This window comes from Glycine max, chromosome 10, assembly GCF_000004515.6.
Source record: "Glycine max cultivar Williams 82 chromosome 10, Glycine_max_v4.0, whole genome shotgun sequence".
Taxonomy (NCBI): domain Eukaryota; kingdom Viridiplantae; phylum Streptophyta; class Magnoliopsida; order Fabales; family Fabaceae; genus Glycine; species Glycine max.
The window spans coordinates 2,422,934-2,444,971 of record NC_038246.2 but is presented as its reverse complement, the minus strand read 5'-3'; the positions used below and the strand labels follow the sequence as shown (position 1 = coordinate 2,444,971).

At 32.3% G+C, this 22,038-nt stretch overlaps 5 protein-coding genes across 14 annotated transcripts; 2 read left to right on the top strand and 3 right to left on the bottom strand.

Annotated features, from left to right (window-relative positions):
* Positions 1 to 581: 581 nt before the first annotated feature.
* Positions 582 to 3,814, bottom strand: LOC100787186 (sucrose-binding protein-like). The gene is made up of 6 exons (NM_001289379.2): positions 3,243 to 3,814; positions 2,683 to 2,864; positions 2,358 to 2,438; positions 1,944 to 2,216; positions 1,114 to 1,405; positions 582 to 985 (listed from the first exon to the last, which is right to left on the bottom strand). The coding sequence occupies exons 1-6, from the start codon at positions 3,769 to 3,771 to the stop codon at positions 828 to 830; spliced, it is 1,515 nt and encodes a 504-aa protein (NP_001276308.2). The 5' UTR covers positions 3,772 to 3,814; the 3' UTR covers positions 582 to 827.
* A 1,451-nt stretch (positions 3,815 to 5,265) lies between these two features.
* On the bottom strand, positions 5,266 to 8,328 carry LOC100783466 (50S ribosomal protein L24-like). Its single transcript, XM_041006290.1, is given in 8 exon segments — positions 5,266 to 5,749; positions 6,768 to 6,853; positions 6,855 to 6,880; positions 6,882 to 6,903; positions 6,995 to 7,098; positions 7,293 to 7,388; positions 7,508 to 7,578; positions 8,202 to 8,328. Coding segments are annotated over 7 exon segments (477 nt in total). The 5' UTR covers positions 7,568 to 7,578; positions 8,202 to 8,328; the 3' UTR covers positions 5,266 to 5,666.
* On the bottom strand, positions 7,969 to 9,902 carry LOC100809817 (non-specific lipid transfer protein GPI-anchored 16). Its single transcript, XM_003536863.5, has 4 exons — positions 9,479 to 9,902; positions 9,324 to 9,350; positions 8,600 to 8,668; positions 7,969 to 8,328 (listed from the first exon to the last, which is right to left on the bottom strand). The coding sequence occupies exons 1-4, from the start codon at positions 9,825 to 9,827 to the stop codon at positions 8,192 to 8,194; spliced, it is 582 nt and encodes a 193-aa protein (XP_003536911.1). The 5' UTR covers positions 9,828 to 9,902; the 3' UTR covers positions 7,969 to 8,191.
* Positions 9,903 to 11,574: 1,672 nt separating this feature from the next.
* LOC100306151 (uncharacterized) lies at positions 11,575 to 13,162 on the top strand. Its single transcript, NM_001251439.2, is given in 3 exon segments — positions 11,575 to 12,017; positions 12,513 to 12,623; positions 12,867 to 13,162. Coding segments are annotated over 3 exon segments (561 nt in total). The 5' UTR covers positions 11,575 to 11,698; the 3' UTR covers positions 12,998 to 13,162.
* A 3,665-nt stretch (positions 13,163 to 16,827) lies between these two features.
* LOC100814641 (F-box/kelch-repeat protein SKIP30) lies at positions 16,828 to 20,764 on the top strand. 10 transcript variants are annotated; one of them, XM_041006285.1, is made up of 4 exons: positions 16,828 to 17,058; positions 17,446 to 17,512; positions 17,930 to 18,026; positions 19,480 to 20,764. In XM_041006285.1, exon 4 carries the CDS (start codon positions 19,542 to 19,544, stop codon positions 20,574 to 20,576), a length of 1,035 nt encoding a protein of 344 aa, XP_040862219.1. In that variant the 5' UTR covers positions 16,828 to 17,058; positions 17,446 to 17,512; positions 17,930 to 18,026; positions 19,480 to 19,541; the 3' UTR covers positions 20,577 to 20,764. The 10 variants fall into 10 exon arrangements, with proteins under 10 accessions (XP_040862219.1, XP_040862218.1, XP_040862217.1 ...); XM_041006284.1 differs by having other exon boundaries at positions 17,421 to 17,512; positions 17,930 to 18,022; XM_041006283.1 differs by having other exon boundaries at positions 17,421 to 17,512; positions 17,867 to 18,026.
* Positions 20,765 to 22,038: the final 1,274 nt, after the last annotated feature.

Here is a 22,038-nt window from a genome sequence, read left to right as displayed (position 1 = left end):
AATGTGAAATAATAATATTAACGTTTCATATTGAGTATTGTCTGATTGAGGACGTTGGAAACATTTTTTTTTTATCTTATATCAGAAATCATGAATATCCATAGAGATTAATCTTGGTCCCACTATTTCCACCAAATCCAAAGAAATTTTGGACACATTAAAAACTAATCAAACATGAAAATTTTCAAAAAATAATAGAATTTCAAAAAATAAAAATCCAAAGAAATTTTGGACACGTTCAAAACAAATTAAGCATGAAATTTTTCAAAAAATAATAGAACACTGTAGGATCTTATAACACTACATCAACCTATGAATTTTTTAGGTGAATTAAATTGCATCAACCTTTAAATTTTTTACATGAATTAAATTGTGTTTAGATAAATTTTTTTATAACACCTATGACAAAGAAATAAAAAAAATATTTTTTTTATAAACTAAAATTAAAATATGCATAAAGTAAAAACCATTTTTAAAAAACTAATATTAAAAAGTTCTACTTTTAACTTATAATGATAGTTATTTTATTTTTTTCTTTTTTCTTTTCTTATGTAAGTATTCATGATTTAAGGAATTTAGACTTGGAGCAAAGAACCAGTTTACGTCTTATTCTGCTACCATAAGAGATAGCTAACAATACAAGTGGCCATTTTATTCCATTAGCATCCCTGCATTTAGATACACATAAACTCCATCTGGCTAATTTAAAGAACTAGTAACATATAACACAAAATACAGAAAATTTAATTTAAAGAGTCTCTGAAGCTTAATACATTCCCCGTGATCTTCAGCCACATGCACACCTTTTCTTGATTGTTCTAAACCTCTCACGCATCAGCGCGACGACCACGCTCCTCTCTCGGCAACTCAAAAGGGAAAAAGAAACTCTCCTTTCGGTCGAATACTCCGTTCACCATCTCAGAAGGATAGTTAAAGGCAAGCTCCTTAGCAACGTTGTCCAGAGAACTCACAATGTTGTCCTTCCCTGTTACACACAATATATATAATAACTAGCTTCAACTTTGCAATAAACTAATTAAAAACCAAATGAACATGCATGCATAAAAAAAATGTATGCATGGCATAACTAAGGGTTTATGTGTGTGTGCCTACCTGCAAATGTAAACTTCTTGTTGTCTCGAGCGTTAACCTCGAAGCAAATCATGAGGAGATTCTCTTTATTGGAAGCTATGGTGACGAAGGGATGACCGGGAGGGACAACAAACACCATTCCAGGCTTCAAATCGGAACTGATTCTATGGTATGAAGGGCTACTCTTATCATGCTTCGAGTGTGACGACCTTGATGACATGTGTGGACATGATATTTGAAGATGCCCTCTGCCATCGATCACCAGTGCTATCTTCGTTGCATGTGAGTTGTAGTGAATAGTACTCATAGATCTCTATTAAATTATAGGAGAACATGCAAATCATTATTAAGAATTGAGTTCAAATCTATGCAGTAAATTTTAAACTGTCAAGATCAGTCCCAGATCACGTTATCATCTTAAAGAATAAGTTAATTATTATAAAAGTAAGAAAAAACTAGCTACCATCCATGACAATATCTTATGGAAATAATATAATGTTATCAGTCACAAGGCTTGTTTTCATGTTAAGAAAAATTTAATTATGATAAAGCCAAAAAGACTACCATTGAACAATATCAAATTGGTTGATAATGTCAATGATCTTTACACTATATATACATGTACTGTTTTTTCTTGAAAGATTACCAAGAATTTAAGTTCTATTTACTATAGATGGCAACCAAGATATTAACCAAACTGATAAAAAAATGACAACCAATTAAGAGAATTATTGTTTGAAATTAATAAACGTAGTCTACATTAGAGTTGATAACAGTTCAAAAACTAGTAACTTACTCATCAGTTAATGAGATAAATAAATAAAGATAAGATAAGCGTGTTGATAATATACCTGGGTGATGTTGGTAAAGGTAAGCATGAGATTGAGTCTTTGAAGCCAACTCTTTTCATCATCGTCAGGACCAACTTCAGTTAAACGACCATATCCGTTGGAGATAGTGGGACGCTTGCTGAAAATATTGAATTGAGGCTTGGATTCGCCACCGAATGGCCACCAAGAGCTTTTCTTGGTAGGGGCCAACGCACGCACCTGTTCTCTGCTTATTGCGAAAATACTTCCCTCGTTCTGTTGATCAAAAAGCTTTTCTAACTTTCCTTTTGGGGTCTGTAATTATTTTCCATTTTGGTAAAAAATACAAGAAACCAAGTTAATGAAATTGACAAGCCAAATTAGTAGCATTTAATGTTACTTTATGCTATAATATAATATTGATGCATGATAGCTAGAAATTAAGGGTCTATATACTTGGAGCGCAGCTTGCAGCACATTCCAGCTGAATGCTGAGAGGACCGATTCTGGGTCTCGTCCTCCAGGCCCGAAAAATTCCTACACCACAATTTCCTTCGATCAGTATAAAATATAATATTCAACTATATCGTATATACCATCTTCTACTTGCTTTAATTAGTTAACATGTGAACTCAATTGTGAGTATTGATTTAGTTTCTAAAGATTTTGAAATTTGATTTTTAATTAATGATCAAAACTTTGTTTGGTCTAGTTCTCTAGACTTTTGCATGTTATTAAAAACTTAACTAATCCATATGTATATATAATTAGAAGCAATTACCTCAAATTTTCCAGGAGTAGAGACAGAGACAGGTATATGGAGCATGGCAAGGAAGAGCTTATCATTCTCATCTCTGTTAACGATGTACAGTGGGGTGCCAGCTGGTATGTGTATCATGTCCCCAGGTTCAAGGGTGATTTTTTCTGTTTCACTTTCACTCACCAACCCAAGTACGGCTCGCCCTAGTAAATAAATAGAAATACAACAAATGAAGTAAGGAAATTTCACAAAATTGTACAGCATCAACAGTAGATGTGTGAATCACCAACAAATTAATAAAAAAAGCATCAATAAATTAATATTATATATATATATATATAAAAGAAAAAATATAGTGTAAAATAATTTTATATGACGTCTAATTATAACTTATTATTATATAAATATAATAATTATTTTAAAAGTTATAAAAATAATATTTTATGATTGAATAAAAGTATAAAATTATTTTAAATGGTTAGTAAATGCATGCATCAACATTAAACTCAGAAGTCAAAACTCATATGCAAATATCTTAAACTAAAAAGAATATATATTTTGCTTAATTTAAATTTACGTACCCTTGATGTTGAAAAAAACAACCTCGGAATCAAAGTGGCGAGGAGACACGAACGTGTGTGCTCTAGCTTCCAAAATGGCCAAACGGAAGTTCTCAATGCCCTGAAGAAGCTTGGATTTTTCAGTGAACTTCTTGAGAACCCGAATTCTGCCACCTTCAGTTTCGACTCTGGTCTCAAAATCCTTATCTTCCTCAAAAATGTAGGGATTTTCATCTTGTTCCTCATGCTGCTCTTGTTGTTCTTCTTCCCTTTCACGGCTTTCCTCCTCTTTCTTCTCACGAGTTTCCTCTTGGATTTGTTTCTCTCGCTCTTGCTTCATACGATGATACCTGTCACATCTTTGCAAGCATACCCGCTTGTCACCCTCAGTGTATTGCTGTGGCTGTTGGCATTGGTGTTTGCATGTTACGAGCTCAGGGTCTTCTTCTTCTACCTCGGTTTCTTTACATTTGCCAAAGGCTAGGTTTGAAAATAAGGCTAAAAGAAAAAAGAAAAAGATAGCTAAAGAAAGTTTGGTTCTCATCGCCATGGCTTGGTCAGTGAGGAACAAAAAAAACTCTCTTAATTTCTTTGAGATGATGCATTGTGCTTGTTTATATATATATATATATATATATATATATATATATATATATATATATATATAAATATAAAGAGAAGGAAAAGGGAGGAGTGATGAATGGGGTGGCAATTGCATGCACTAGCTAGGACAAGTGTTAATGTACGTGTCTCGTAAGTAGCAAGCAAGACGGGTAATTGCTGCCAAGTAGAGCTGGGTATATACAAAACCATAAACAGACAAAACTTTTGCTTTTTTCATACTCCTATAATGTTTTTTCCTACGAAAATGATGGAGAGACACCATGTTAGTAGACACGTACACGGTACATAAAACTAAATATAATACTCTCCGTTTATAATTGTTCTCTTAAAATTTTTTATCTCAAAATAATTATTTTTTAATTTTTATTATAAAATTAATTATTTTTTTTATTTATATCTCTTATATATTCATCATCAACTATAAAATTTAATAATAAATTATTGATAACGTAAGATTAAATAGAAAATGAAAGACAGAAAACAAATAATGCATGAATATAATTAATATTTACGCTTTTTTTAAAAAAAAAAATTCATGTACACTCATATGCCAATCAATACCTAAATAGAGAAAGTGATAGAAAAATATAAATGTAATGTGAAAAAATAAAAAATAATTATTTTCTTTATTTCTAAGGAAAATAAATAGGTCTAATTTGGTCTATTCATTGTGTGAGGTTTCTTTCTCATCGTATTCTTTATCGTATTTATCTTTTTAAAATATTTCTCTGACTTTAGGTCATATGAAGCAGTAGTGAAAGTATAAAAAGTGAAAATAAGATTGCATCTGTCATATTTTTTTTAAAATCATTTAAAAGGTTAAAAAATATAATGAGTGTGTAAGTTCATATGACGCACTGTTAAATTCATATGAAGCCAAAACATTTAAAAAATTATGTCAGACATACTAAAAAAAAATTCCTAACCATGTCGTATATTTTTTTTATGCTTCCTAACCATGTCGTATTGCTCTAAGCTATGAATTATCTGAACTATTAAAAAACCTTAGAGAAACAGATTGTTGTAATATTTTTAAAAACTCCATTATTTTTTATTAATATTTTTTTATAAAAAAAAACTATTAAATTATTCATTGAAAACGTTTCTCAGTGTGCCAGTGGGCCTAGATTATTTCTTTTTTTCCAAATGTAATAACCAATTTTACTTTTTAGGCCCTTTATGATAAGATAGGTTTAGCTACAAACAGTATTCTAGATCCATTAAACACCAAAACCCACATGTTACCCAATAAGTAAGACTGACTTCGTAGTTCGAACAGCAAGTTTGTTGGAACTGGATAAAAAGAGTACCAACCCATGAATCTGACATGAGAGAAGACTGATCTTTTGGGGAAAAAACTATCTATAGCTCAAATCAAACACTAATATGGTCGAACCCAATTAATAAAAATCACTAGAACTAGAACCATAACAATCAAACAGGTTCCTCTTCCACTCATCTAACAATTAAAGTTTATAGAGTGAAATGACCATCACTAACTGGAGCTAACATCAACTTGAATAGGGAAAAGAATGCTAGTAGTAATGACTAAATTGGTAAAGTTACAAATGATTCAACTCCTAGGCATGGTAGCATTAAACAAGGAATGCGTTTGTAACTGTGTTCACACAGATACACGTTAAACACTACCCAGTCTAGATTTTGCGTCTAACCCATCATAGGGTGGTGTTAGAATGAGGTTCCAAAGTCCAAACACGCTTTTAATTGAATCATGGCAAAGGGCAAGGTGATAAACTCACCAAATTTTTGTTCATCACGATAGCAGTTACCTAATTGGAAGTGGAACAGGGCAACGTCTCCTTAAAGTTCAGGCATGCCCCGTCCTGTTTTAGCATCGTAAGTCTTCTCTAGCACAAGATTCATAGGAGTATCTTTAGGACCAACTGCCAAAAATGAATAACAAACAGGATAAGATACTAAGCAAGTTTCTAAAAAAAGTTTAAATGTATCTCTGTGAATTAAGAAAGCATGGGTTTCCCAACACTGAACAGTATATATATCCATACAAGTTTTGCACATCTACAACAACTGAGGTAGTTTCCTGCAACACTAAGATGGAAAAATAATAGCTGTATAGAAACAAGAGAATGAATTCATGTGAATTACCTATTCCTTTGAACCTGGCTTCTGGCTCTAAATGAAATATTATAGAAGACTTAAATATCCATCAATCCAAATTACTCTGATTGACAACTTAAAATGTTATATATACACTTATTATACCTTACAAATGAAGTTTTTTATTTGAGTTTCTGCATATGGGTGCAAGTCCAACATGCTTTAGTTGATACGAAGGCGGGGAAATCATGTAACCAATATACACATCCTAGTCCTAGAAGCAATATTTTAAGACAATGGAAAGCACTTAATAAATCTTAAACCTTTGATGATTAACATTATTTAACAATCAATCTACCGTTTAAAAATCTTTCCTTTTATGGTGTGGTGCTAAGTTGGTAACTAGAATTATGTATTTCAATAAGGTCAAGTCAGTTTAAAGAATGTCTCTAAAGTGCAAGGAGACTCTCCTTTTTTAACACCAAGTATAATAACAAGGTTATGTATAACAATGTATGTCAACAGACATGTAGCAAAGAATATAAGTATTACATCTTAGAATTATTTGAGAAAAATCAACTATCTATCACAATACTTTGCTTTGTTTGACGAATCATCTAATTAGGTAGATATGCACATGTAATTAGTTAGTGATTCGTTACTCACTCTAGTCTATATCTATATACTATATAAGCCACATTATTGGCTTGTTTGTTTCCCACACCTTTCTCATAATTCAAGTTCATTTTCTGTCTCTCACCTTTTCTCAATTCTCTATTGGCTCTGGCCATGTTTTATCAACAACTCATACAAGGAAAAAACATAAGCTTGTTAGATACTTACGGACTGTAGGTCTTGGGGTAGTTCTTATCTTTAAGATCTTGGGACGAGGGACTATGAACCCTGATGCTCCTATTCCTCTGGACACTGACTTTAGTACCATCTTCAAGATATTTTAACTCCAACCTTGCAAGGCTTGCTGCACAAGTAAAAGTAGGTTACTCTTACTTACATACATGTTATCCCATTTGGAGAAGCAATCACCAGTTCAATATCTAACATGTACATACCCTGTCACTGGGTTAAGAACTTGCACATTGGAGGCATGCAGTGGGTCTTCCACTGTAAAGATTCCCCCTTTATGACCTTGCCCTTGCTTGATATGCTTCTTTACCTATAAAGAGGACGGCAAAAGGCATTGGAGTGAGAAATCTAACAGGAAAATTTACACAATTAAATGCTCAATGTCACTGACAACCGATTAATATTCTGATGCAAGACACACTGACAGTGGAATTGAAAACAAAAGCTACAGAAGATAGGGCATTAGAAAAACAGAAGGACCAAATAGTGATTATAATATCTCACCAGATTTTTACCCTCTACAATGACACGATTTTGAGAGCAAATGACACGCTTTATAATCCCGGTCTCACCCTTATCTTTGCCCCTTGTTATCATAACCTGTTAGATGAATACATAAGTGACTCTGTGACTGTGAGACTAAAATTGTAAAATAAAAAAGTAAAATTAATAAAGAGCACAGAGACAAACATATGGTGGGTTTGAATTGACTCACATACATTATCCCCTCTTAGAATTTTCCAGCGCCTAATGAGTTTCTCAGCTGCTTTCCAACCCATACAGGATGTTTCTGCACTCTAAAATTACAAAAGCTGAGCCAAGAACACCAACAGAAAGCAAAAATGGCCATGGTCGGTTTTAAAATAACTTGGAGGTGCCCTGTCCATGTTTGAAGTTTAATTAATTATTAATTTATATTTTATTCTGTGCAACAAACAGATGAATTTTTTTATCTAGCCCCATAGATTAAGCTTCCACCCCACAAAAAAGAGGAATCCATCTTTTATTCAGCCATACATACATCACATTAATTAAATGAAATGATAGAGAAAGCACAAACCTGGATGCTGGCGAAAACAAATGGAAGGTTGAATTGAATAGAGACAGAGACAGAGAATAAACAGAAAATGAATTTCGCGGGAGCAGGACGTGTCTTATATCTTATTAATTTCTTCAGTCGTGACAAACTACTCTTAAATTACAATCCAACTAAACAATAATATGTAACTCAATGCAATATAAGCCATTTATTTGGGAAGGTATAAACTGATAGAAATACAAAAGTATGTAAGATTTTGTGTTCACTAGCTGTTGAATATGAGGTACACAATACATGAAGCATGGACCATGATTCCAAATTCCATATTAATATCGATACAATGCAGTAGTTGTCAATTAGGGAGTCAAAAGTACTTGTCTAATTCCTGAACTTTTCGTGGGTGCTTCTGCTTCATTGGTGTAGATTCTACTGATGCTGGTGCCAATGCTGGTTGCAGAATCTCAGATTTCGGAGCTTCAACTTCGAAAATGGTGTTAGAAACTGCATTCATTTCTAGATAAATTAATTTCCCATTATTTTGTCTAAATTTTAATGGAAGATTAGCAGGTTTCAACAATTAGCTGAGGGAGAAGTGAAGAAAATGTTGAATAAAGATTGAGGAGGAAAGTGGTCTTTTTATACTTCTTAATTGTAATATTTTATTTTCTACCCAATAAATATTGCAACGGGTATTTATTTTATTTTCATTCGTTCAATATTTACATTTCTTTCTAATTATTAATATTTTAAACTTTTAAGTAAATTAAGTTACCTTGTGGGCTTAAAGGAGAAAAAGCAATAGGCGGAGGAGTTTGGTCATTTGATCCAAGTAGAGCTGGGCCTGCACACAAATCAAAAATAAAATGCATATTTAGTTTTTTTTTATAATATATATATATATATTATTTTACTTATTTTTTGAGAGGATTTAAAAAATAAGAAAAAAAAATCATCCCAAACATGTACTAAAAACTTCAATAAGTGTTAAATTGATTGTGGTATTCAACTTAAATTGAATAAAATAAGTATATAAAAAAAAAGATTGATTTGTGTCAGGTCTCTCAGTGAACAAATTTTAAACTTTGTTCAACTTGACTAAATTTTGAACTCTCAATTTTAAAAAAATTATCATCCATTTTTCTTAATTATTTTTTTAGTTTTCTTAACGATTGGTAAAAAGGTTAACCGGGGTAAATATACATGTCCCCCAACCAATATAATTTGATTTTGAGTGTCAATAAATAATTATTTGTAAAAAAATAATACTGAATTTGATTCCATTTATTTTATTTAAATAGTATTTATTTATTTTTCAAACTCAGCCAAACTAAGAAATATTTTTTTAAAAATGCTTTAGCAAATTAGTTTCCCTCACATTTAGCATATTTCCTCAGCAGTAAGAGAAGTAAAATATATTCAGCAAAAAAAAAGGGTAAAATATTGAACTGTCGACGATTATAAAATATGAAAGCAACATATAATAAAATAATCAATACCTGGAGCCGGTAAAGGAGAAGCAGAGGCTGCAATTTACAAAAACTCTATTACATTAGATATCCAAGGGTTTTCTTAGGAAAAGCAAATGTGAAAAGGTCATCAAAATTTGTAGCCATTTTTAGTTGCAATTTCAATAGAACACAATTAATTGCACCTTTGCACAGTGCAGGCATTTGACCCACGTTGCATGCCTGTGGAAGGAAGAGGGCAAGAACTCTGTTAACGGGTATTTGCAATGGAACATTAGCTGATACTAGAAGGCAAGCACAATCCACGCTAGTGGTTATCAAAGACAGAAATGAATCACAGCACGTAGCTGATGGAGTTAAACCATTGTTAATGCTTCCAGTGATGAAGTTGGCACAAGGGGTGATAGTGTTAATCATAGAGGTCATGCAGGGCGTGGTAATAACCTGTGCTGTGACCAAATTTAGTGAAGTGAAAATTGCAAGGGCTAATAATAATATGAGTGTCATTTGAGAATTAGAGCTGAGGTGTCCCATGGGGATTAATTGTCAGTATTGGCTGCAAGAAGAATGATGAGTTGTCTAATTAGGACGGTGTAGGGGGGTTGATTAGAGATAAGGAAGTTATTTATATGTTGTAATGATGATGATGATGATTCTTCAGGTAGATTTGAACATGGGAAGGAGTTCAACTACCTTAACTAACGCTTCTATTAAAAGGATCTTGTCAAATTACCCGGGTTTAGTTTGGTGTGGTTGGCTGGAATGGACCTTTCCATATTTTGAAACCAAATTTTTTTAATGACTCATTTTAATAGTTGACAATCCATTCCCTCAGGCCTCAGCCCCAACCAGGCATTTGGGTTTCGTATTACATACCATTCAATTCTACTTTTTCTATAACTTAAGCAAGTCCTCTCTCTAATCTAATTCAATAACTTTGAAAATTACTAAATAAGCCCCACGAGTAATCACCAAAATATGTATTTGAAATTGATTAAATAAAATGCATGAGTTATTATAAATTTTTGATATTTTATTTGATTCTTATGAATAAAAAAATCTCATAAGTAATTACTCTTTTTACAATTCAACAATGTTAATTTTTATTAAGTCATAAATATATAAATTACAAAACATTAAAGTTATAAAAAAAAATCTATCTATGCTAGTTTTTTATGGGATGAAAATTTAAAAATTAACAATTTTGGGTGAAAAATAAAATCAAAGAAGAAGTTCAACATTTGGGATTGACTGGAACAAATAGGATGAAAGAGAATTTGATAAAGAAGAAAATGAAAATCAAAAGATTTATTTATGTAAAAAAAGGTTTGATATTGGTCACATTTTATAGATGTTGGATTGCATTTATATGTTAAAAAGAAAACAAAATGTCCAATATACATATTAAGACTAATCTAATAGGTGAAAGAATCATAAGACTTAAATATCATAACATGCAAGTCTTTTATTCTCTTCATATATTCATATTTTAAAGACACTATAGTTACACTTAAATAATATTATAAAAGATATCTTAAGTTCACTCAATTAAATTTAAAATCATATCTTAATCTAAAATCTTAAAATTTTAATTTGAGTCTTGTTCTCACTTATTTAATATTTAATTTTTTTTATGTTATATTTGTATTCCATCAAGAATACAACCATGACTTTTAAAACAATTATTATAACATTAATAATTTTTAATCATGCATTAATCCATAGTTAAATGAAAATCATACCGTCAATTTATTCTAATTGAAATCTTATGTTTTATCATATTTTGAAGAAGCTTGAAGGAAAATACGTGTTTGAAATTGCGAGTGGCATGAGCCATGAGGGGTTGCAACCGCAACATTTTGATCATCTGACCATAAATTGCATATCGCTAGCATAGATCTGCATCAACCTGGTACGCAGTTGTGAGTTTGCGACCATAATAACGAAATTACAACTTAAGAAAATTTAAGCCATTCGTTCTCACAACGCTCCTAATGAGCTTCTCTTGGTATGTTAATTTGGGTCTCGGTTCAAAATATTGAAGTAAATTAGATCCTTACATCTTGTGGTGGTAGAGTAAAACATATTCTAGAATATTGCGACATTTTATATCAAACAAAACAACCCATTAGCTATAATTATCTATAAGCACTTCCTTTTAGGAAAAGTTAAGCCTTTACATATCTTTAGTTAGAAAGGGTAGGCAACCTACATTTACTTGACCATTTCTAAGAACTTTTCTTTCCCTATATAACTCATCCTTCAGCTCCTTTTCATTCTCACTCAAACAATGATTAGTACAGCATAATAAAAACATCGATCAGTATCAATATCAGCACACAACATATCCACATCCAGAGTTTGAGAATTATTCTGATTTTTGAGAATTGAAGTTCATAGAACTAATGGCTTTTAGAGGGTTTGCCTTGTGTCTAGTTGCGGTCATAGTGGCCACTATGTGGAGTCAAAATGCTGCCCAATCGGGTTGCACCAATACACTAACAAGCTTAAGCCCTTGTCTGAACTACATAATGGGAAGTTCTTCAACCCCATCAGCTTCATGCTGCTCACAGCTCTCAAGCATAGTCCAATCTTCACCACAGTGCCTTTGCTCCGTGCTCAATGGTGGAGGTTCCACTTTTGGAATTACCATTAACCAAACTCTTGCTCTGTCTCTCCCTGGCGCTTGTGAAGTACAAACTCCCCCTGTTAGCCAGTGCCAAGGTATGAATAATAATACAAGTACTATTAACTAAAGTCCAAGTGTTACGATGCTAAAACTACAGTTACTCTAATTTACAATCTACACAATAAAACAGTTGAATCTTCAATTTGCTTACCATGTGACACGTGTTGGCACATCATTTTTTAAAATATTTTATTGTTTTGTACTTTTCTTTCTCTCGCATGGATCCACACTCCACTATTTCGATTATTTTTTCTGCACAAGAATTACTCTAGTTTAAAATAAAAACTATAGTTTATAATATAAATCTTCTTTTTTTTTTGCAAACAAACTATAATATAAATATTTAAAATCATCTTATATAGTCTTTTAACTATTTAATTTTGAGAACATATTTGGGCCTTCGTGGGTCCATCCTAACACTAAGTTCCCCCTTTTTTTTATATTTTAAATTATAAGTACAACTAAAGTATGAATTGGCTAATAATAACTAATGAGTATTAACTTTGTTCTCATGACATAAATTTTAATAGCGGGCAATGGACCAACAACTCCTTCGACTGCTCCAGTTGGTTCTCCTTCTGGTTCTTCAGCTGAATCACCTCAAGGCTCAATTACTCCTTCTGCTTTAGACTTTCCCTCAGGTATGCATCACTTTGTACCCAACAAAAACTCAGGAAAAAAAAAGATGTAGGCGGGAGATTCTAATATAAACTTTGTACATAAGTAATAATATGATCTTTATTGGTTCACTTAGTTCTAATAGTTTGCACAAAATCTCTCATCAAATGCATACCTGATACTAGTCATTGAGACGGTTAGCATATGAATTGCACGCATAAATATTGCTGAAAATGTTTTTAGTAAGCCATTTTGGTTAATTGCAGGTGCAGGATCTAAAACTGTGCCATCAATAGACGGTGGTTCATCTGATGGAAGCGCTATTAAAGTCCCCTTCCACTTGGTGCTCTATCTTCTTGCCCTTGTGTCTTGTGCCTTAACCTTCACCAAGTTCTGATTATTATTTTGAGTCAACAGAGATTTGAGTGCTGAAATTTTATGTTTACCGTTTGCTGCCGTAGAAGATATATATTTGTTATTGTATAAATAAAGGAATATTGTTGAATACATGCATTTGATATGAAGTTACTTGTTCGTGCTGATGGACTGCTATTTTGTTAGTATATATTGGCTTAGCTACTTTGTTGTTAACTATTACTTCCCCGATGCAAATAAACTAAACAAAGGACCTATACAAAAAAAAAAAAAAAACCAATTAAACCATGGAAATTGAAAAGAGAATAAAACATATCAAATGCAATGCAGGTCCACCAATGATCATGATAATTGAATTGCAACGATTAACAAGTAATAAAACAAATAATTAAGCTAAGTACTAGTGTTTTTACAAAATTACGATAATATTAAATCATGATATATAGTTTTACTTATTTGTTAGCAAAAATTAATAACAAGAAATTCAAACAACACAATCTAATAAAAATAATGAAAATTTAACCACACCAAACTACAACTATCAGTTAAAATATTTGACCAATCCAATTTATTAAAAAGAAAATTATAAATGAATGGATTAGATTGAATTTAAATGTAAATGAATTAGATGGATTATGAATCCTCTTTTGTTTTCTGGTCTATAATTATTTTTCATCCTTTGTAGTTCAAAAGCAACTACAGGTTTAAGAGCTCAAAAATGTTTTTAATTTACATTTTATTTTAGTGTTTAATGTATAAAAACATTAGTTTTATAGTGAGTATTTTCTGCAATTAAAAATTTAACCGCAGGAAATTCAATTTGCCCTAAAAAGAGTGTAATGATTAGTAATAACAATAACATGAGCTAAACCTAAAAATAAATCACATGAACTGGTAATTAATACTAAAATCTATTAGTAAGTGTCACGCAAGGTTCCAATTTAGGAGATGAATAGAAGATAATCACGTTCATAAACAGAGCGAGACAGTTTTCGCTAGTTTAAGCTTTATAATTGAATTGGGTGCTTGGAATTTGTCCTTAGTATAACATAAAATACATAAACTAGGTGCAAAACACTGTTCAGATAGTGACAATTTTTACAGTGACCTATCAACAATATGATGATACATCTTTCTATTATAGCTCTTTGCTTATCCTTTTAGCAAAGGAAGTCGACAAACAGTGCCTCTTCTGCTCAATGATTGAGTAAGCCTTTTACCGCCGCAATAGAAAATAAAGCAAGACAAAGAAAATTATACATTTTAAAATTATCACTCTAGAAGACTACTATAACCAGAAGTTTCTAAATGACTTTTTTTTTTATAGGACTCTCTTTATAATCCTCGTTTAAAGGTAGATGGCCTAACGAGTGATAACCTAATATGAACAAAATGTCACTGGTTTCAGCTTCCCGACCAAGATTACAATTGAAAACCTTGAACATCACCGCTACAGTATCAGATTGTTTTCTACATGAAATTTGCTTTTGTCTTTTGTCTGCTGAATTGACACAAGCTATTGTTATGGAAAGTCCAAAATTTGATTTACTTGATCGCTCAGTCAAATAGGCAAACGATTGAATCTTTCATCTTGAGCTTAATTACATTCAATAAATAAGGGATCTCATATATAGTTTGAGTTATGGAAGTAATATATGATTTTTTAAAAATAAGTTATTTTAAATGCACACGTACAATTTAATTTATAAACACGCTAGCTTTAATATAATGAAAATTTGTTAAACAAAAAGTATTTGATTAAACTATTTATCAAAATGTCCTTAGTTTCCTCAACACTTGCATATTTCCTTGAGTGAATATATTCCTGGATCCTCTATCATTTACAAATCTTCAAATCTCGTCAATGTAAGTAAGGGTTTTTCAATTCTTCCCATATTAAAGCAGATGGTTGGAGCCAAAAGGGGAATAAGTGGGGTCTGATATGGTACAAGTGACTATGTTCTGTCTCCATACCGTTTCTCAATCAAGTTGCACGGGACACTCTGGTTTATCTGTTTGTCTATGTCACACAAAACTCCAAATCCCACATCCTCTTGCTGCCGACACCAGTTTTAATAATTTCTTCTTCTCAGTCTCTCTATTTGCCTACTTAAACGCCTCCACCCCTCCTTTATTAATACTGTGATTGCACCTCCCCAATTGATGTTTGAGCTGACAACATACCAAATTTCCTTCAACAACCATATCCCCACTAAAAATAAAAATAAAAACGAGTATTCAATTTGCTCCATATTATGATATAGAGTTTGCTAAAGGAAGGGTGTGAAGACAAGGAAAAAGTTTAAATTTTTCAACCGATAATTCTAATAAAGTTAATAAATTAATATTTATTAATAAAAAAATGATATGGAACACTAGTAAAAAATAATAGAAATGAAAAAAAGATGGAATTATTTTTTGATTTGCAAAATAAAATTTATTAAAACTTCGAATTTGTAAACTTTGGTCCATATATATGCCAACACGTTCTTTAACCTGCACCGAGCAACCAATTTCATCAACTTCTTTTTCTTTAGTATTTGCGACGACTTTGACTTTTATCTTCATTTCACAGCCTAGACTTCTTTTCGCCTTGTCCTTTATTTTCCTCTATTATGATAGATGCATATTTTTTCAACACCACAAATTCATTCGAGTTGAACCCTGCATTACGAAGGTGTTATTATGATTTATTTTGGCACTTTATTTTAGCATTTTGAACAATTATTATAAATTTTAATCTGTTATTAATAATGATCAATAATTTTGATTTTTTTCTTAAAAAAAATAGTTTTGATATTTTTTACTGTTTCAAAACTATTAATCTAATATTTCCTAAAAAAAAACTATTGACCCAATACATAAATTCGAAACAATGGACACAAAAGCTATACATCTCCAATGCCTCTTCATTAAATTAATTATCTGATAACATCTATTTTTCAATATCGCCATAATTGATTGAAACTACATATTATCTAGAAGTTGTTTTTCTGTTTAACTGTTTAAATATGTTGAAAATGCTTCATATTTGCGTTACGAGTTACAACTTAATTAAGAAAGACTTCTTCTAGACAATTAATACGAGTCTTGAAACTTTTCTTTTCCTCACAAATATTCTTCAAAACAAAATTTCATTATACTACAAGTGACAAGTGACAACCCATAGAAATTGCGTAAGATCCCTAAGACAGAAACTATATCAGTAATTAAATTGATTCACCCCTTGTCCTCTAAATATTTAGGTATCAGTACCTAACAAGCATATATATAGCCAGCCAAGCTCGAATGAACCAGCATTGTATAAGTACTTTTGATTTAATTTTTGTGTTGGCTTTATTATTATTATTATTACTCATCTCCTTTTCCACGTGCAGTTTTCATGTATCAACCTAACTTGGATTTTCCTTGAAGTATTGCACAATAATCTCTCAAGCTTGGGCAAGGGGAAAACAATGTTTAAGAGAGAAAAGAAAAGAAAGATTCGATGTTCTAGAGATCAACAGAGAAGGTTTGGGGAAGAAAATGAAAAGAATTAATAATATTCCTAGAAAAGACCACGCAACTGTACTAAGTGGAAGGAAAGAAGATTAATTGAACCTGAATACAACAAAAGGTTGTCATTAACCTTAAAAAAAAAACAAATCAAACAATAAATTTACACCGTTGAAAAAAAATATAAAATTGATTTGCATAAACAAAACATAAATGTGAAACATTAAAGATGCTTTAATATTATTTTTAATTAATATTAAAGTATCATTATGCACAATAAAAATAACGCGTTAAATTGTAAAAAAAAAAAAATGATTGAATGTTAATTAAAAGTACGAAAAATAGTGGTTTATTTCATGAGACAGAACAATAACGACAACGTTAACATTGGCTTCTGTTGCAAGTTGTAAGTGGTAACTCTTTCAACTCGGCCGTGCAAGTTTTATTGGCAGCGCTGGAACCATCTTCTCTTCTCTTCACCTACGTTTTTCTTTTTCTCTTTCTCTTTCTCTTACTCTTTCTCTTTCTCTTACTCTCTTCAACACTTTCTCAAATCCCTTCCTTCTTCGCTCTTGTCTTCTCTTTCAGGTAAAACCTCTATGTCTCTCTGTTAGCCAATCTTAAAATAATAAAAGAAAAATAAAATTCTGTAACTCGAATCGTTGCTACTGGATGATGCCTAATTTACATAGATTTTCGTTTTGCACGAAATTCATTTTCTTCGTTTATGTTGAATTTCAACAGGGTTTTTTGTTTTAGGACTCGAGAAAATTCTTGTACATATATACCCTTCCTTTTCTTTTCTTATTTTTGTTAATTTTTTTTCCTGGTGCTGAAATGTTAGGGTTGGAATATCAATATAGGTTGAAGTTAATAGTGGGTTTTCCCTCTTTATTGTCCAAATTCTTCGTAGAATGCGTCTGGCTTTTTCTTTTGTTGTTGTTTTGTAGTGATGACGTTTTCGGGAAATTTCAGTTTTGGATCATACATTGAAGCTTGGAACTGATGCTCTTCTTCAATCATTTTTCCTTAGTGGAATCATGTCAGTTGTTGTTTTTTTTTTAGAACTCATGCACAACAATAGAATTTCCTATTGAGTTATGCTCTATCCTGCTACAAATCCTCCTAATACTTTATAAAGAACGTAAAGTAAATGTTTTTAATATATTGGAAACATAAAAAAAAAATGAAATACTTATCCTACAAAGCAAGTAGGAAGATGTTGTAGGAGGATTTAGAATTGTGGTTTCCTAAAACTGTGTGTCCATTAAATGACGGTATTTGCTTTCCCTTCTCTCTGCCTCTCTTCTATTAGCTTCCAAAAAGCTAATGAATATTCTTTGCATTTGTTTCTGTGGGTTAAAATTTCCTGTGGAATTCATTTGTCCTTTTACAGATTAATATGGTTTTCTCCTTAATATATGCCGAGTTTCAATTTGAGTGATTCATTATATTCTAGAAAGGCAAAGTATCACACTCTTGTTTGGACTTGACGAGGAAAGCTATGCTGGCGTGATCCGTTTACAATTTCAGTGACTTAGATGTCTTTGACGTTGGTATTTCCTTTCGTGTTCACTTTCTGTTGTTTCTGTTTGTTGATTTGCTGTTGGAGTTGGATATTTAGTGTTGGAAGTTTTGTGATATATGCCGCTTCTGTACGGAAAGGAAAGTAAAAAAATAAAAATGAACACATAACGTAACATAACATTCCTTGGCTGTTTTTATGCATGTTCTGGGAAATAGGTCCTGCAGATTAACTAAACACTAGCATGTATCACTGTCATAGATTCTTTGAAAACTGGAGGCAAAACATGATCTTGTGTGTGATAAAGTGTTCTGGAAATTATGTCCTGGGGGTTAGCTAAACACCTGCATAGTAGCATTTGTCATTGTCATAAATTCTTTAAAACTGAAGTCAAAACTTGATCTTGTGTGCCATAAGGTGATGGGCCTCTTTATTTAGAAGGTTGATCTCTTTCATCCTTTTGTATAGGTACTCAACATAATATGATGCTGGGTTGCATTAGGTGTTTAAAAAGAGTGCAAAATGATGTGGTGTTGTTGTTGCAGTGGCAGTTTTTATTCTTAAATTTTAGGTCTTTAATTTATTTGTTTGTGAGTGATCCTGCAAAAAATTTTAGCACTGGGCTGGTTGTTTTGAGTATTTGTAATTTTTGTAAGGAACAATCAAGCAATAAATTTAATTGTGTTTTCTTAACTTTTCTGAAGGAAGTAAGTTAGAAACAATGTTCTGTAAGTAATAGTCTCAATTCTTAGATTAGATGGGGTAGGTAGATAAAATTCAGACTAATGATTGAAGACTAAGAGAGCACACCAGACAGTAGACAGTTGCTTAGGGTAAAGGAGTGAAAATGGTATGCTTTAGAGTTCTTTTTTTAATAAAAATCTTAATTAATAGGCTTCTCTATGGTGGGGATTTTGAGGGCATAAATGCTCATTCGTTAGAGTATCAATATTGTCCCCATGACTTTCACATTGAGTTGGATAGATGGACTTCTGACCTGAGATCCTTTGGGTCGGTATGTGTCACTAATTGAGATCTAATGGAGTCTAGTGAAGCATCAAACCTACTGTGTGGATCTATGGTGCTGCCTTGCATCTGAAACAATTGAACATAATTTTTGCATGTAATTCAATATTTTCTTACTTGCAGTTAGCTCTACTATTTTTGTATCTTTTGTCTAGCTTTCAAATACAGAAGAAGTTTCAATGACAAATGACTATTATGAAGTGAGAAAAGAAAATGATAAAACATATCCTCAGTTTAGTTTCATTCCATTTGTTTTGGATGACCTCTTTGTGAACTCCCCCTTCATTCAAATATTAAATAAATTACTTATATGTTGGAAACAACCATTTCTCAGTCAAAACGTATCTGTACCTGATGATGGCTTTCAAATTAGTAATGCTTTTCTTATATTGCATTTGCATTTCTCAAGTATTAAATTATTATTAATGTGCATAACTGGATATATATTGTGACTGCAGGTGCACCTTCCAGTTAAGCAGGAGTTGGATAATTGTTGGACATAGATGAAATAGTGATTGTTATGTCTGGACTGATTGAAGGACTTCCTGACGCTGTTGCAATCAGGTGCCTTGCATGGGTTCCCTTCTACCTCCACCCAAAGTTAGAGCTTGTCTCTCGTGCTTGGCGAGCAGTTGTTCGTGGCCCTGAACTATTTAAAGCTCGACAGGAGCTTGGTTCATCGGAGGATCTGTTGTGTGTCTGTGCTTTTGAGCCAGAGAACTTATGGCAGCTGTATGACCCTCAGCGAGACCTCTGGATAACTCTTCCTGTTCTACCCTCAAGAATCAGGCACCTTTCACATTTTGGTGCCGTCTCCACTGCTGGAAAGTTGTTTGTGATTGGTGGTGGAAGTGATGCTGTTGATCCTTTGACGGGTGACCAAGATGGTTGTTTTGCAACAAATGAAGTCTGGTCGTATGACCCAGTAGTACGGCAGTGGTCCCCCCGTGCGGCAATGCTCGTCCCCCGTTCTATGTTTGCATGCTGTGTTATGAATGGAAAAATAGTTGTGGCTGGGGGCTTCACTAGCTGCAGAAAGTCAATATCTCAAGCAGAAATATATGATCCCGAGAAAGATGTTTGGATTCCAATGCCTGATCTTCATCGCACCCATAACTCAGCCTGTTCGGGAGTGGTGATTGGAGGAAAGGTGCATGTCCTGCACAAGGATATGTCAACAGTGCAAGTTTTAGACAATGCAGGTCAGTGGACGGTAGAGGAATATGGGTGGCTCCATGGTCAAATGGCAGTTATCAGGGATGCCCTTTATGTGATAAGCCATGGATTAATCATCAAGCAAGACAAAAAAATGAGGAAGGTAGTTGGTTCAGCTTCTGAATTTCGAAGGAGAATTGGATTTGCAATGATTGGTTTAGGTGATGAATTATATGTGATTGGAGGTGTCATTGGCCCTGACAGGTGGAATTGGGACATCAAGCCACTGTCTGATGTTGATGTTCTTACACTTGCGAGCGAGAGACCGACGTGGCGCCAGGCAGCTCCAATGACAAGGTGTGGTGGTACTATTCTTGGTTGTACACAGCTGAGAATTTAGGCTTTCACTTTCTAGGCTTATGTGATATGTGTGCTCCAACTAAGGAATGTGAATTCCTTCAACAGGAGACGAAGAATTAGGTTGTTCAATGGCTTCTTTGAGTTGTTGTATGTAAGCCATAATATTTGTCCTTGTTGTTTTGTTGACTATTATGTGGTAATAAGATAAGGTAATGTTTTCAAGCAAAACAATGAAGTTCATGCACTACTCTAAACAATATTAGTCTCATTTATATTCTTTACTTGATTCGGGAAGATGTATAAGTATACAATACTCTAAAGTCTAAACTTATAAAGGGTACAACCTTACCTTAACAGATTTGAGTTGGCAGAGTAGGTTTTTGAAGGAAGAAAATCCATAGCATATCATTCCTTGTTGAATAGGGTTATAATGGCTGGGGCGCGAGGAGAGTTGAAAAAGATGCATTAAAGTCCCACGTTGGAGAAATACAAGGTTCGAAAAGGTAGCATCTTCTACAATAAAAAGAGAAGATAGGTTGCTGAGTAAGATGGTGACGTCCACGAGATCAATGGCTAATCAACATGGCCAGCCACGTGGATTTACCCATGGAGTAAACTTCGTGTAATGCATCTTCATAATTTAGTTCGATCTTGGAATTAATAAATAAATTTCTGAAATTCAATTATGAGAAAAAAAATGTATTTTAAGAGATTAATTAGAAATTTACAGTTGATATGTAATTATGAATTGAGATTGTATGTACAAATTAAACTCATAAAATTAATTTTCCTTTTTCAAATATATTGTTTATGCTAAATTTTAATTTGTATTTCGAACGGTGAGAAAAATTTTGATACTCTAATGTTATTACATTTAGGATGTATTTGAGAGAACTTGTGAAAAAGTTATTTTAATTTATAAAATAACATAAATATTTAAGCTCTTTTTAACTTAAATAAAATCTTTTTTTTTATTTTTTTAAATAATTTTTTAGTGAGTTAAGATATATATATATATATATATATATATATCAAAACCTTTATCAACACTTATTATTTTTCTGTCCTTTTCTTTTTGTCAAATCATATTATATCTTTAGTAATAATAAAAAATAACAGTGCATGTTACTTTCAAATTTTGGTGTCCACCAAATTTCTTTCAAAATGTAGAACATAAACCCACTTTTATATCTCAATGATTTCTAATTAGCTTATAGATAATATATAAGAATTTACATCTATAGTGTATCAAAAATAAATTCTAAGAAATTGTTAATAAATATAATAAATTTTTTAATACTAATATTCTATTATTTTGAAAACACACTTTTGAGATGGCTTTTTTGTTTTTTTTCTATTTTAAGCTTCAGATGATAGAAGAAGCGTAGAAGAGTCGAAATACGTTACGTCCCATCTCACGACGACAATGAATGAGTGTACGTATTTGGCGCTGGGCTGGACCGGAGCATGAAAGTTTCAGCCACAGCCACACCCTTCAGATT

Coding starts and splice junctions, on each gene's coding strand:
- LOC100787186 (NM_001289379.2), bottom strand. CDS start 3,771: ATGGCGATGAGAACCAAACTTTCTTTAGCTATCTTTTTCTTTTTTCTT. Junction 2,439..2,682: donor CTACTCCTGGAAAATTTGAG/GTAATTGCTTCT, acceptor ATTGTGGTGTAG/GAATTTTTCGGGCCTGGAGG. Junction 986..1,113: donor CAAGAAGTTTACATTTGCAG/GTAGGCACACAC, acceptor TGTGTGTAACAG/GGAAGGACAACATTGTGAGT.
- LOC100809817 (XM_003536863.5), bottom strand. CDS start 9,827: ATGGGACACCTCAGCTCTAATTCTCAAATGACACTCATATTATTATTA. Junction 9,351..9,478: donor AATGCCTGCACTGTGCAAAG/GTGCAATTAATT, acceptor TGTAAATTGCAG/CCTCTGCTTCTCCTTTACCG. Junction 8,329..8,599: donor TTCTCCTTTAAGCCCACAAG/GTAACTTAATTT, acceptor AAATGAATGCAG/TTTCTAACACCATTTTCGAA.
- LOC100814641 (XM_003536550.5), top strand. CDS start 19,542: ATGTCTGGACTGATTGAAGGACTTCCTGACGCTGTTGCAATCAGGTGC.